General features: G+C 36.7%; 1 protein-coding gene across 1 annotated transcript in view; it reads right to left on the bottom strand.

The window, feature by feature from the left end:
* Positions 1 to 9,980, bottom strand: part of Tmprss11d (transmembrane serine protease 11D) — a 48,919-nt gene extending 38,939 nt beyond the window's left edge. The window contains exon 1 of the mRNA XM_021211141.1: positions 9,911 to 9,980. Coding sequence (XP_021066800.1) covers positions 9,911 to 9,918 — 8 coding nt within the window. The 5' untranslated portion in view covers positions 9,919 to 9,980. The remainder of the gene's footprint in view (positions 1 to 9,910) is intronic.
* Positions 9,981 to 15,397: the final 5,417 nt, after the last annotated feature.

The raw sequence follows: 15,397 nt of genomic DNA on the forward strand, positions 1-15,397 counted from the left end.
ATTTGAAAATTATGATACTCGTGATAGTATGTGTTATTTAGTCATCAAAATGCCACTTTTAAAAATAAACATATTGAATACTTGCATGTTTTTGGGGATAAAATTGCTCTAATCTGATTTTGATGAGAGTTGCATATAATGAATTGCACTAAAAATCAGTGCATTTCACATTTTAAATTTAGTAATCGTTGACATTATAATCTTAAAATTGTCAAGGTTTCTGCAAGCAATTGACAATGTAGGTGGGCTTAAATTTCAGGAACAGGAAAATGACTCATAATCTCATTCAGTTCAGCACTCAATGCAGTTGGCAGGCAACGGATCTAAGAGAGAATATTAAATAGGGTGGGGGTATTGTTGATGGTAAGCAATTTGTTACGCGTAATAACAAAAGCATCAGAATTTTGAAATGATTATCTGCTTACAAAATAAAAAGCTCTTAGCTCTAGAATAATGTTTTTTCCCACGCACACACTTTCATTTTCTTTTACTGGGTGGAGATTAAAAACAGTTCATTAGAGATTGCTCTAACCCAGTGAGTCCTCCAAAGGTGTAATGTGCATTTGCATTGCCTGTCACGTGTCAGAGCGGAGAAAAGCTGGGCAATTGAAATCCTCAGTCACATTCAGGCTGCTGAAACCAAAAAAGCTACTGCCTTGTGAATGTTTCTCAGCTCTATTTTTTTCTTTCCTATGTCTGAACTCACGAGACAGGATTGTTTTTCTCCTACCTGAGCAAAGAAACATTTATATCTCAAGCGTCTAGCATTTTAAAAGCACACAGTGTTCTTGGAGCTCAGGAAACTGCTACTTTGAGTACTTATTGACTTGTCCAAAGCAGGAGAGAAAACACCACTTAAAGGACTTGTTTATTCATATTTAAATACATAAGAAAACCTTGTGAGATGCACCTCTGTTTCCATATTGAAAACTTCAGAAACTATGTTAAAGCTTTTTTTGCTGTTTTGTTTTGTTTTCCAGACAGGGTTTCTCTGTATAGCCTTGGCTGTCCTGGAACTCACTCTGTAGACCGGGCTGGCCTTGAACTCAGAAATCTGCCTGTCTCTGCCTCCTAAGTGCTGGGATTAAAGGCATGCACCACCACTGCCCAGCATTAAAGCTTTATAAAACAGTCATTTCCTAAGGCTCTTCTTAAAATTTAATGTGCATGTGAATTGGCTGCTAAAATGCACATTTTCAGTTGGTGAATCTGGGTACAAGACTTCATTTCCAAAGATCTTCTAAATTTGTATGCCTATTATACTATCTTACAGCAGGAGCTTTAGAAACAATTAGACTACAGAAGTTCAAAGACAAAATAAAGAGCTTTTATTGACACATTCTAGGTCCCAGTCTCTTAAAGTCATCTATTAGGCAAATTGCTTCACTAGATATTCAAACCCTTAGCTTATTGCACCATTAAAATATACTAACCCTAATATGAAGTTAAGTATAATTTGATTTTTATAGAAAAAGAATGGAAGAAGAACTAAGGGTGTCTATGTTCAGGTCATAGTGATGAGATATGTATTATTTTTCTTGTTACTGTCTCTACAAAATATGTTCCAAAGTGATGAGGAATTAGTACTCTCCAGATATTCTCTTAAATACAGGGGGTGGTAATATTGATAAAAATGTATGCATTCTCCAATGATTAATTGGATTGTTAAGCATAGATCTAAATATAAAAAGTTATTGACAATTATCAAGAGGATAACCCTGTTAAATTTGAAAAGAAGGGTATGTGCAAGGCACATGAAATTCATTTAAAGTGTTGGGGTCAGGAATGGGGAGATAGGAAATGAAATGCTAAGGATGATGGCGAGAAGGAATACAGAAGAATACATCATTAAACATACAAGTTCTAGCTATGAAAAAATCATAGATAAAGAGCTTGAAGGACAAAGATACTTCAAAATATATTGAGTACAACAAGTCAAGATAGAAGGTACATTCTTTCAGAACAGCTGACAAGTGGTTACAGCATATGACTTAATGAGGAGACCTGGGATGGAGCCCTCTTTGTATTCCTCATGGTTAGTTTTCTTTAATTACTCTATCTAGTAAATGACAATTGTTCTCATGGACAAAGTGAAAAGGAAGCTTTTAGTGAATCATGGACCACACCTAAGATTAACTATTTCAAATGCTTTTAATTAGTATTTACTTTCATCGATGTATTTTTTTCAAACATCAATCTTGTATGGTTTTCAGAATCAGAACAAAGAACAGGGCTGCTCGGTATCGTTTTCCTGGGATTCTTCAGTCCATAGCAAAATGAGCAGCGTTGCATGGTCTATGAAACAAAAGTTCTACAGCCATTTGCAAAGGTGTCATTTCTCAGAGCTTATGAGAAACACAGCGTGCTATGTTCTTATGACCTGGGAAGCAGTTTTCATGGAGGGGTTGGGGGAGTGTTGTGATCAATACATTCTTATTCTAGACTTCATTTTTCTTTTTTGTCATTAGAACAAAGAATGGATGAAGTTTCTGGTGACTGCCACACTTCTTCCTCTCACTCTTCCTCTACACTGAAGGGAATTCCTCAATTCCATGACCTTTCCATCAAGGAGATGCTCCCCCCTCTCCTAAGGCTCCCCTACTTTGTCAGCACTGTATTCCCGACAGGAGTATATAATAGGAGTCTGGAAGAAGAATCTGCTACATCATATTCTATTAAAAAATACCATAATGATAATGTGGTATTGTGGTTAAATGAAGAGAACAGGTGTGTCTGCTCATTGGTCAATTACTTATCTATCCATCTCTTCAATTGTCTTGCACTGAACTGTAAGCTCAGTGAGGGACAGAGGGAGGCAGATGCCACAGTATACTCAAGAGTCTAGACTGAACCTATCCTAACTGAATTCTCATCCAGTGTTTATCTACTCTGTGAACCTAGGAAGTCACCTAACTCTTCATTCCCTTATCTGCCAATCAGAGGCAACAGGGCTTAACTTCCAGTTGTATTAGGATAAATGAGTTTAAGTTTTCTTAAAGCAACTATGATAGATGATGTTTGGTTCTTGGTAGGCCCTGTACTAGGGCTTGATATATTAAAACAAAAACAACAAAACAAAACAAAACAAAACAAAACAAAACAAAACAAAATGATTGCATACTGACTGATTTGTTTCATACCATCCTACTCAAGTTTGTACAGGCTGTGATGAGGGTAAAGCCTTGTCTAGTCCGAGCTTCTGCCGCACTTTCTAACACTGAAAGCCAGACATCAAAGGGATTCTTTTATTCTTGAACAACCTATCACATAGACAGTTTTTCCTGGTTTTATGTAAAACTGCATATGAAACACTATACAAAACCTCATATCTTTAGATTATTACACAAGTAATATAGAAGACACAATTGGGACAACTGTTGGTTTTGAAATCACACAGTCCTATTTGACTACTAGAAAGTGACAAAACCTCTCTGAACTTTAGTTTCTATGTGCAAAAAAATGAGAATACACACTTAGAAGTTGTGAAGATTAAATGAAGTACTGTCAGTAAATTGTATTTTTTCTTCTATATAAATCCTAGTTTTAGTTGGAAATATACTTTTAACATGCAATAAAACTGATATATCACTTAAAATATTTAACTGACAAAAAATTAAAATTCAAGGGAATAGCAGAGTACTATTTTTAGATTTATTTATTTATTTATTATGTGTATAGCATTCTGCCTCATGTATATCTGCAGGCCAGAAGAGGGCACCAATATCATTACAGGAGGTTATGAGCCACCACGTGGTTCCTGGGAATTGAACTTAAGACCTCTATAAGAGCAATTGGTGCTCCTAACTTTCGAACCATCTCTCTAGTAGTTTTTTATAACAACATGCTGGAAGATTGGTAGCAGTTTGTAGAATGACAGAATATTGGCAACTGAAAGGAATTTCAAAAGCATCTCCTTCCCTTTTCTCATGCAGATGAATAAAATGGTATGTGGACAGACATACACAGTACTACAAAGGTCAGCATTTAGACTTCTTGATCTTTTGCCCCAGAATTTTCTCGGAAGATTTTTTTTTATAATCCACTTTGTGATGGGTGCTACATAAATATAGTGTTTATTAATGGATACTGGAGGCATCCATAACTACTGAATGCATGTGTGTAACATTCTACTAGCCATTGGAGGCATGATAGCATATGGCTGAAGTGTTGCCCTTGTTTTCAAACCCTCATTTCTAACTAGGTATCACCTCTTCTAGGTATTTCGTAGTCATAGAAACATTCACTTTCATTAAAGCACTGCCTTTTCTTGGTAGTAAACAGAGCAAGTGTGCAGTATAACACATACGTAGTATTCAGTACACACAATAAAAGTTTAATTCCAGACTTGTGATTCTGGGTGATGGACATCTGTATAGTTGTATTATATGGCTCGTTTGGACAGCCTTAATAACTGGACACGGAGGGGCCCACTCTGTGGTTGACGTCTCCATTAGAGTCAGTAATAAATGTGATTGGTACTCTGTTTCTCAGCCTAGACTGAGAGCCAAAGGCCCCCAAAGCTGTCCTTTTCTAAAATAGCCTTATCTTTCTCTTTCTGGCCCTTTCTCAAACTCCTAAATGCCTTTTGCTAGTTGCTTTCTCTTTAATTGCATAGTGTTGTCTCATGCTCTGTTTATTTTCTCTTTATTTCCTCTAGCTGACCTAATTCAGACAGTTTTCATTACCGTTCCAGCCAATCATGTGCATAAGAACAAAGGAGCTTGGGAAATGCAAATTTTCACATTCACCATCCACACAATTTCAAACAATCTGGCTGTGCTGTTCAAAAATCTACATTTAGTAATCTTATAGCCAAGAATAACCAAAGTTCATATTTTAAGAAACATTGATCTATGCATAATTTTTTGGCTGTAATGTCCAACTGTAACCTTCATGTATCTCTACTTGGCATTTAGCATTCATGTTTCCAAAATGAAGTGTTCATTTTATATTTTTTAACTCCCACAACCTTCTCTTGTTCCCCCCCCCATCCCAATGAATAGACATTTCCTCAAATTTTCTGTCTTATTGAATGATTCCAATATCAAGCAAGTCTCTCATGTTACTCCAGCAGAAAACGCTCCTGTTCACGGTCTTTACTATCTTTACATTTCTTTTTAGCCTATCATGCAAACTCTTTCATTACCTTTAAAAGAGTGTACAATCTGTTCTGTATGCTCTTAAGTTTCTGCTTATATAATAGATCCTGAAGGAAGCTTCCTATGAACAGGTAGATTGATATGTTTTTCATGACAATAGACATTTCAGTGTCTTCTTACATTTCAATGTCTTGGGTGAAAGGGGAAATTCTCAGTCACTAATATGGTTGGCTTTTCAGCCAATATCGTTTGGATTTTCAGTTAATATTGCCTGATATTGCTGAAATTTCCACAAAGAAAATGCGTCACAGTTGCTTTCATTCATCCTAATTAACCAAAGCCCCTCAAGTTTTTGTTTGTGGCATTACTATAATTAGAACTGGACAGCCATTTACTTATTTAAATTTTTAGTGGGTGTTCTTCCAATAAATAAGAAAATAACAGGTCTCTGCTCTTTTCATTCTAATTCTGTACACCTCATAGATAATGATTTCTAATAAGAAAAGCAGGCTTGTGCTCAACTGATGCATATATAATGTATAAGATAAGCAATAATAAGACAAATACTACAAAGGCAATTTTAAACAATACAGTTTTGCCATAGGATCTTAAAGCTCATTTTCAATGAAGAGAACATTTTTGCTTCTCACAGAATGATTATGGTCTCCATGGACTACTGACTGCCCTCCAGGCCACCAGCTTGCACAGTATTACACAGTAACCTCAAGGATAGACAGTGTCGCACAGAAAATAGAGCTAGAGGAGAAAAGAGCTAATCCTCCACTCAAAATTTAGGGGAAAGGAAAACAAGAACCATCTTTTTAACAAGCTGGGAAATAAAGAGGATGTGTGCGGTCAGGGAGAAACCAAGAATGCAGAGAATTGAAAGCTTAATGGAGACAATATATGGTGGAGAGAATGAACAGCTACAGAGTGCTAAAGGGACCCTAAAGGGACTCTGTGTATCTGTAACAATGAATCTGCTTTGGAGCACTCTGTGCTTGTATGTCAGCTGTAGGACACCCTTAGAATGTAATACTGATAACTAGGATCATAGATACATTAATACATACTTCACAGGACAATTTTGATCACATTTTATGCATTTTTGGTTATAGAAGTTATGTTTTAAAAGATATGCCCCAAAGGTAGAAAGCCATGAAGACATTGAAGGGCATTAAGACATCACCCACAGACAATGGTTGCACTAGAGAAGGTGAAGAGAGGGAAGTTGGAGCACATGATATGTTTGTGCAGGTGCCTACAAGGGCATGGATATCAGTGATATCATTCCTTTTAAGTAAATATTAATTATCCATGAATTCATTTTTAAATGTCCACTGCTTTGAGAAGCCACTACTTCACTTACTAGAATTATTATTTTGAATGTTTTGTAATTTTAAAAGCATTCAATATAGGTAATTTATTTGTAAATCTAACAGCAGACATTGCAGGAGCTGTACCTTTTCAATATCAAGTTAGCTCACATAAAAGTACCCTTTCCAACTATACAGACAGGTCTAACTTTAGACATATACCATTATTTTGTGTTTAATTGTATGACCTGGAAATGCTGTATAGGTCATTGTTATGAGTAAGTACAACTTTATCAGCATAATTGCCCAATGAATATCTTGTACCAGCATCCAGAATAGAAAATTGCTAATGTCTTGCCACTTTAGCTTTTCATTTTTTTGTAAAATAATTAAGACATTACAGGTTATATCCCTTTATTTTTTCATCTTCATTCTGGCTTCCTGTTCCTATCTTTTCGTCGACCAAGCATTATGGGTTTAATGCCATTCTTTTTGGTTTGTTTGTAAGCAGTGCCTGGTGTCTTTATCAAACCCCTCTCTTGAAGGCCCAGGGTCTCTATGCAGAAGAGGAAGCTGAACGATTGTCAGAGGCAGAAATGATGGATGACTCCAAAAGAAATATACCCTCTGCCCAATTATTCACAAATCTAAACATGGCTTTTTTGCAAGCTGAAGCAACAATTCAGAGATAAAAATGCAAACAATAGAGAAGATGTAAAACAAATTTGGATACATGTGGACTCAATTTTCAACTTATCTCATGTTCTTCCAGGCTTGCATTACAGGCCCTTATTCGGATTGGCTTTGGCATGTCTCCGTATTTAGCTAATTGTATTATGAACAGTGACAAAAGAGAAGAGAAAGGAAATGTGGTTTGTTATGAACGGGGGAGCTCTGCCAGGACCTGTCTCTTCCTGGGTTGAGATATGCTCATGCACCTTAAGTCTTTCTTTAAACTGTTCTGAATCCTGACTTGAAAATCACCATTCTGCCTCTAAGATATGGGCACAGGGGAGAAATCCCTTAACAGAACAGCAATGGCCTGTGCTGTAAGATCAAGAATTGACAAATGTGACCTCATAAAATTGCAAAGCTTCTGTAAGGCAAAAGACACTGTCAATAAGACAAAAAGGCCACCAACAGATTGGGAAAGGATCTTTACCAATCCTAAATCAGATAGGGGACTGATATCCAATATATATATAAAGAACTCAAGAAGATGGACTCCAGAAAGTCAAATAACCCCATTTAAAAAATGGGGCACAGAGCTAAACAAGGAATTCTCAACTGGGGAATATCGAATGGCTGAGAAGCACCTCAAAAAATGTTCAACATATTTAATCATTAGGGAAATGCAAATCAAAACAACCCTGAGATTCCACCTCACACCAGTCAGAATGGCTAAGATCAAAAATTCAGGTGACAGGAGATGCTGGCGAGGATGTGGAGAAAGAGGAACGCTCCTCCATTGTTGGTAGGACTGCAAGCTTGTACAACCACTCTGGAAATGGTCTGGCAGTTCCTCAGAAAATTGGACATAGTACTACCGGAGGATCCAGCAATACCTCTCCTGGGCATATATCCAGAAGATATCCCAACTGGTAATAAGGACACATGCTCCACTATGTTTATTACAGCCTTATTTATAATAGCCAGAAGCTGGAAAGAACCCAGATGTCCCTCAATAGAGGAATGGATACAGGAAATGTGGTACATTTACACAATGGAGTACTACTCAGCTATTAAAAACAATTTATGAAATTCTTGGGTAAATGGATGGATCTGGAGGGTATCATCCTGAGTGAGGTAACCCAATCACAAAAGACCTCACATGATATGCACTCAGTGATAAGTGGATATTAGCCCAGAAACTTAGAATACATTCTGCTTTCTAAATCTCAGCCTCATCTTGCAATTTTTATGAAATCTAGTAGATATGAATACTCTGGATGGACCTAATTTCACAACATAAGTGCCTGATTTGGGATTTATGTCCTGAAAGACAGGAACACAGATAAAGAAAGGATCACATCATGTATGCAACCTTCAGGAAAGAACAGCTTGGATGAAATATGAGAGTGCAAAGCGTATAGGAGAGCAATCAAATACCCCAAGAAAGCTCACTGTCAAACAAAAAGGTTCCAGAGTTAACCCCTCCCCAAATGCATCTAAAATTAGGTTAAAAACTGCCGAGAATTACCTTTAAAAAGTATATTATAGAAATGTTTTCCCTTTTTCCTACCCAACCTGATGCCTGACCTCTCAGAACATGAGGAAGAACTGGGAAACTGTAGTTTAATAAAAGAACCCCCTGTGTTATTTGAATACTCTCCCCAATTCCGCATGCTGGAGTGTCTAAGATTTACACAGATTGATGGAGTGCACTGTCACCCAATCAAGTTTTTCAGAACTTCATCAAATTTACATAATTATGGCTTATAGATATTTCATGCTAATGAACAAAGAGAAAACAATTACAGTAGAAACAGCTTCTTTAAGAGATAAAATGTGGGCAATTGTAGAGTCTGTGGAACCAAGTTTCCAAGAGAAATATGAAATAATTTTTTTGTTATTGTTGGAAATTTAGACCGTCATCTAGTCTTCACTATTTTACTTACTTGTAGGCATACTCATATAAATACAATCTTGCATGAGTTTTCAGTATTCAATATGGCTTAATTTTTGTTTCTTCTGTTTCTAATGAGAGTAAAGAAAAACTCAACTGTACTTAAGCCTAACACTGTTGCTTTTATTGATTCTTCTTTTAGCACAGCCTGCCAGTTAGGGTGATATATCTTTTTTTCTATGCTAATTGAAATTCAATATATATATAATATATACACTTCTGTCATGATTTTCCTTATGTTAACTAAGCTTGTACTGCCTGAAGGCAGGTTAGGAGACAACTTATTTTTATGTAAATGTTTATGAAAACAATTGATCATCAATCAAACTTAAAATTGGAGTGATGATAGTGTTCTCAAATATTAGTGATACAAAGTAAAAATAGAAATATCATTATTGCATAAAATATAGACAAATATTGCCCTTAACTTCTTAGGAAGAGCTTTAAGATTTACGTCATATTTAGTAGCCAGTTAAGAATCAAAATATCTAAATTTCAAAATGTTGTAAAGTAATAGAGGATAATTTTTACTGATTATATATTTTCAAAGTTCACACTTCAGTTTCTGTAAACTGAGACATGACAAATAAAAACCCTTCCTTTTTAAAGATAATGTAATAATGCTAAATCATCTCCTCAGCTTTATTCATTTGGTTTAAACACCCCTACCCTCTGCTGCCCCAAAGGCAGAGAATCAGCTAAGCATGCTATCTAAACATCCAGCACATTACTTAAACAATCTCCAAGAGCTTCACTAAAGTTTTCAAAGAAGTGACTGTGTTTTATACAGCCCAAATTTCTTAAACATCTTTGCATTTCACATGCTTTAAGATACAGTAAAACTTATAAAAGGCAAAAGCAGGTCTTACCTATACATTTTATTCTTGAATAATGAAGAGGTCCTTGCTTCTGTGTGTCCAGCTGCTTTGAGATTCCCTCTCAACTGAATGACTCTTTCCTGTTCTGTGTACCTGAAGCCAAAGGAGGAAATCCCTTGTAATTAAAACCCAACTTGTAAAACAAGTCTGAAAGAATTAACTTGAGCCAATAGTGTGACTTGTGGCCCAGAATGAGAGATGGGGAAACCTTACCAATCAGAAACAATCCCATTTATTCTGGTAAGTAGTGAATAAACATGACTACAGGTGGCAGGTTTTTTTTTTTTTTTTCACAACCCTATGACCACATAGCTCAGTGTCATTTTTATTCAAGAGGATGTAGCCCTTCTGCTTATTATCATAAACTTCATTCTTCACTACAGAAAACCAAGAACTACCAGAAAATACTTCCCATGCACTGACAGACACTCTGAATATGATTTTCTCTGTGATAAAAGGAGAGAGGGAGGGAGGGAGGGAGGGAGGGAGGGAGAGAGAGAGAGAGAACTTGAGTAGGCAGGATAAGCAGGCATGAAAGTTGAAATTAAAACACACCCACTCTTATTCCAAATATTGCCTCCTGAAAAAGCATCTTAACTCAGGTATCTAGAAGATAAGCAGACAGAAAAGGTGAGTGTGGATGTGCGGAGGATTAGGGCAAAGATGCAAGATTAAGAGGAGTGTTTCTAGGCAAGAGCAGAATCTGAGAAGATACATAGGCAAGAGTAGTATGGCAATGAGAAAGGGCATTCCTGTCTCATGTGTTGGCAAGGAGGATGGGTGAAGTTGGATGGCTGTGCTGGGAATGCTCCCTAGGAAATAATGAATGCTGAAGAATTGAAGTGGAATACAATCAGGTTGGGTATTAAAACTTGAATTCCAATCTTAGCCTTTTCACTGAGTGTGTAACTTGAGGTGGGGAGCTAGTCAGGGTGTATAAGTCAGTGGTAGGGCACTTACTTCACGTACATGAGGTCCTGGGTTCAGTATCAAAAAGAAAAGAAAAGAAAAGAAAAGGAAAGGAAAGGAAAGGAAAGGAAAGGAAAGGAAAGGAAAGGAAAGAAAAGAAAAAAGGAAAGAAAAGGAAAGAAAACAAAGCAACAAAACAAAACGGATTCCTTCATGAGTTTCTGTGTGCCCCTGAAAAGTGGAAGGCTGAAGAGGTTCTTAGAGAAGGCTTTTGACTTGATCTAATACATCATTGATAGGCAATGGCTGATGAATTTACCATAGGGATTCAATTAAAACAAGTGATTGGTCACTCACGCATTTTAAAATAGAACAAACAATCTAGACAACATTGGTAGAACTAAGTGGTGGTCCCTCTTAACACAGTATAAATTTATCCTTAGACGCTCTATCCTATGCCTGATTCTATATTTAGTATTTTTCAATGAGAGGAGTGAAATACATTTCAAAAATTACACATTTTACCTGAAATTTCTTTTTTTAGTTTTTTTATTTCCTAACTCCAAGTTATTCATTTATAGATCAATCTCTTCAGTGCATCTGAATAATATCCTGGTACAAAAATTTATTCCAAAAATTTATTTAGTCTTGTATCTAGTAGCTTATATTTCTCACTTAGTATAATTTCAAACTCAAATAATTTAAGTGCCTACATTTAACATTTATTAACAATTTAATGTCTATATCATAAAAGACAAATCACATTATCCTGAATAGATTCATCATTAAGCACAGAAACTGCTTTTCTAATGTGGAATGTTTTAAATAGTTTAGATTTTTTTCTACTTCAGCTGATTCTTTGTTAACTTCATAAACATAGTATTTCTATTTCATGCTCCTATTGAATTGGGACTTAAAATACATTGAGAAGTCATATTGGATCAAATGAGTGCAAAAGTTGTCTTTGAACTATCAGTTATCCTCCTACCTCCACATCCCAAGTACCGCGATTATAGCTGTGCATTACTATATATAGGAAATTTTAATATTTTAATGGCTTTACAGTTTCAACTTGTTTTAATATTTTTCTATATTTGAAATGCTGCCTTCTGTTTCATTTACCACAATTTCTCTTAAAAGGCAGCTCTTTCTTCTCCATCTTAGGATTCCTATACACTCATTCCTTTGGGCTCATCAAGAGTATTTTTACCAAACAGGTGTTTAGTTAAGACATACTGTTTGAATGTTCAACATCTTACTCTCCTTCCATACATCTACTACTAATCGGCTACACAATGTCACAACAGAACTTCAAAATGAGTCAAGGGAGTGTCATGGGGAAACTGTACTCAGTCTGAAAGTGACTTCCTGGGTGCTTACAATGGGCTCAACACAGAAAGGGAGGTGGGGCTGAAATTATGTCTGGCTGGTGAGACCAAGTAATTGTTCATAATAGGAGCTAGTTTTAAAGGTGTTGACTCTTAATCTTCAGATCCACAGGGAGTGGCAGGAAAGACCTTGACTGATTCTATTCTTACTCAAAAAGAACTGGGAATATAGAATTGTATTATACACAAAACATAAGAATTACCTCTCCATTAGACTTGGTTTTTGTTCTGCTGTTGTATGATTTTCAAGACAACCTGCCAGGGTGATTGACACAGCCTTCTAGGAGATGGCAGAGATCAGTTAGCTTGCAGAAGGTGGACTCATGTAAGAGATACTGACATTGTGTGTGTGTGTGTGTGTGTGTGTGTGGTTGCCTGTTGATGGTGAAAGAGAGAGATTATGACTAAAATAGTATCTTTAAGTTGGTCACTCTTAAGTGCTGGAATATTTATTGTTTAATACCTATTGTATCTTGGCTTAGATGGAAAGATGATTCACTCAGTGGTGCTCATCAAAACATCATGAGTAAAAATCAAAAGAGAACCTGGCAACAACCTGAAGCCGATGATCTAAAGGGTGTGACCAGTAGTGTTTTCTTTGGTTTTGGAGCTTGTTTATTCATCTGGCTCAGGGAAACACAGTCATATGGATGTTCATGAATTTGTCATAACCTCCTTTACAAAGTTCCTGTAATGATAGAAAATAATTATAAAGGAAAAGCAAACAAACAGACAAAAAGGGGGAAACAGAAAATAAAGGTAACATAACTTCCACACCTAAAGCTCAACAATCATTGCAAAAGGGGAAGAAAGACATAAAAGCTAGGGAACCAGGAAGGTGGCTATGAGACTTTCTCCTAGAAACGTCAGAAGCTCTTCTTATAAAGAGAAGCTCTTCTTATAAAGCTCTTCTTCTCACCAGCAAGGCTGCCTACACATGAGCTAAACAATGATGGTTCTAATAGACGTGCTATCGTGGATGTCAAAAAAGCTCACAAGGCCTTAACCATAAAGAAGGGACGACAGACAATGAAGAAATTCTGAGAGCAGGCATGATATGCCCCAGGGAAGAGCATACACTGATTGCTTATTCAATACCAAGTGGTCATCCTGAAAACATACATCCAAGTAACATTATGTAGACTGAGATGATTATATTTGGGAGTGTGTGTATGTGTGTGTGTGTGTGTGTGTGTGTGTGTGTGTGTGCGCGCGCGCGCACGCACGCGCGCATGTAAAACAACAATGAATAAGAAAAGAGGCCATAAATTTGAAAGTGAGCAAAGAAGTATACATGGAAAGGTTTGGATGGACAAAATGAAAGGGAAGAATGATGTAATATTATATCAAAATGTGGAAACAATTAAAAAATAAAAGTAATGTGTATGCCAACTTAAAATTATATTTAATTACAAACATGTATTCATTTTTCATATTAGGTTAAAATTGGGTAATAATTAGATTTTAAAATGTAAACAAGCTTAATTTTATGGATTGTAATTGTAACTTGTAAGCAGTTAGAAATAAGATGGGTAATAAAACCTCCTTTCAGAGTTTTGCCAAATGAGAAGAGGAGACATCTTTTTTGGAGTCTCTTAAATAGAATCTTTGCTCATTTACTACCCAACAAGGCTTTGAAAAGTTATTTCCCCCTCTAGAGATTATTATTTTACTTTTCTTACATGTAAAAAATGGAGTTTACATACCATTCTCATAGAGTTTTGAAAATTAAATTCAATCAAATCAAATAAACTAATGAGCATAAGGCAGCAGACACCTTGAGTCTGTTGTAGTGTAGCCATTCTTTCAATAGGAATACTCGAGGAAGGGTGTGTTTATTTAGGTTTCATGGTCACCGAAGAGCAGAAGACTCTTATAGCTTGCAAATGGCCCTCCTTACACTTACACCTCCTTACACTTGTATTTTGATTGAAACCAGTCTTCTCCTTAAAGCATCCTTACACGCTTGGCTAAAAATAAATAAATAAATAAAAATAATAAAAAAAAAATCATTCATTACAGCCTGGGGTGTCTTTCATGCTGGCACTCAACTGTTTTCTTGCATGTCCTCATGATACTTTTAATTAGGTCTTCACAATAAGTTCTGAAAGAAGCATTTATTTTTTTTCTGATAGACATTTTTTTCTTTCTTAAAATTCAGGTTATTTTTCTCCCCAAAAAAATGTGATGGTTAATCTTGAGTCTATGATGATGTTTCACTGAAGTGGGAAGACTTACCAGGAAGGTGGGCAGTAACATTCCATGCACTGGGCTCCCTGAGCAAATAAAGATGTGCGCAAGTGGAGAACCAGCATTTACCTCTCTCTGCTTCCTGCCTCCTGATGAAATGTTACCTTCTAACAGACCATAACCACCACAGTGAGAGCCACTCTCACTACCATGCCCCCCCCCCCAAACACAATGATGGACCATATCCTTAAACTGTGAGCTAAAATAACCCCTTCTTTAAATTCCCTCTGTCTAGAATCTGATGACAGCAGTGAAAAAAAAAATGAGCGTGGTCGTCCTGATCCTGATCCTGATCATATATATCTTTAGGCCTTTGAAACAGGCTTGGGTGGGATGATAGAGGTTAGAGCTGTGCGCTAGAGAAGCTCTAGACTCTCCTGAGCACAAAAATAATCAGGCCATTCTAAGGGAGCTTGGAAGACCAGAATGCCAAGAGAAATATGGAAAATGGGGACCCAACTCATGAGTTTCCAGAAGAGATTGAGGATTCTATCAAGAACTGGGCTGGGTACCACTTATGTTACATTCTGGCCAAGAGTCTAAGAGGGCAGCAAATAGGGCAGCAAGTTAAGAAAAAAATGTACAGTTTGGTGAGGAAAGGTCCATCAACGAACGAAAAGGTGCAAACAAGGGAGGCACTGAGAAGAGCACCGCGGTTGTAAAAATAGATCCGCAGGATTGAAGAGCATCCTCCTGCTCTGTGCTGAGATAGCAGGAGAGGTTCCCAAATGTGAGACTCCACATACAGGCTCCAATTTATGAAAGCACAAACTTACTTAGAACAAGGGAGTCTGAACTGAAAATCCTACTGACGATAGAGAAATTTTCTGCTCAAAAACAACCATCCCGGGTTTGGTGGCTGGTGATGGGCTGGATCCCCGGATGGGGTAGTCTCTGGATAGTCCATCCTTTCATCTTAGCTCTAAATTTT

The sequence above is a fragment of the Mus pahari genome, chromosome 13 (genome assembly GCF_900095145.1).
Source record: "Mus pahari chromosome 13, PAHARI_EIJ_v1.1, whole genome shotgun sequence".
Taxonomy (NCBI): Eukaryota; Metazoa; Chordata; class Mammalia; order Rodentia; family Muridae; genus Mus; species Mus pahari.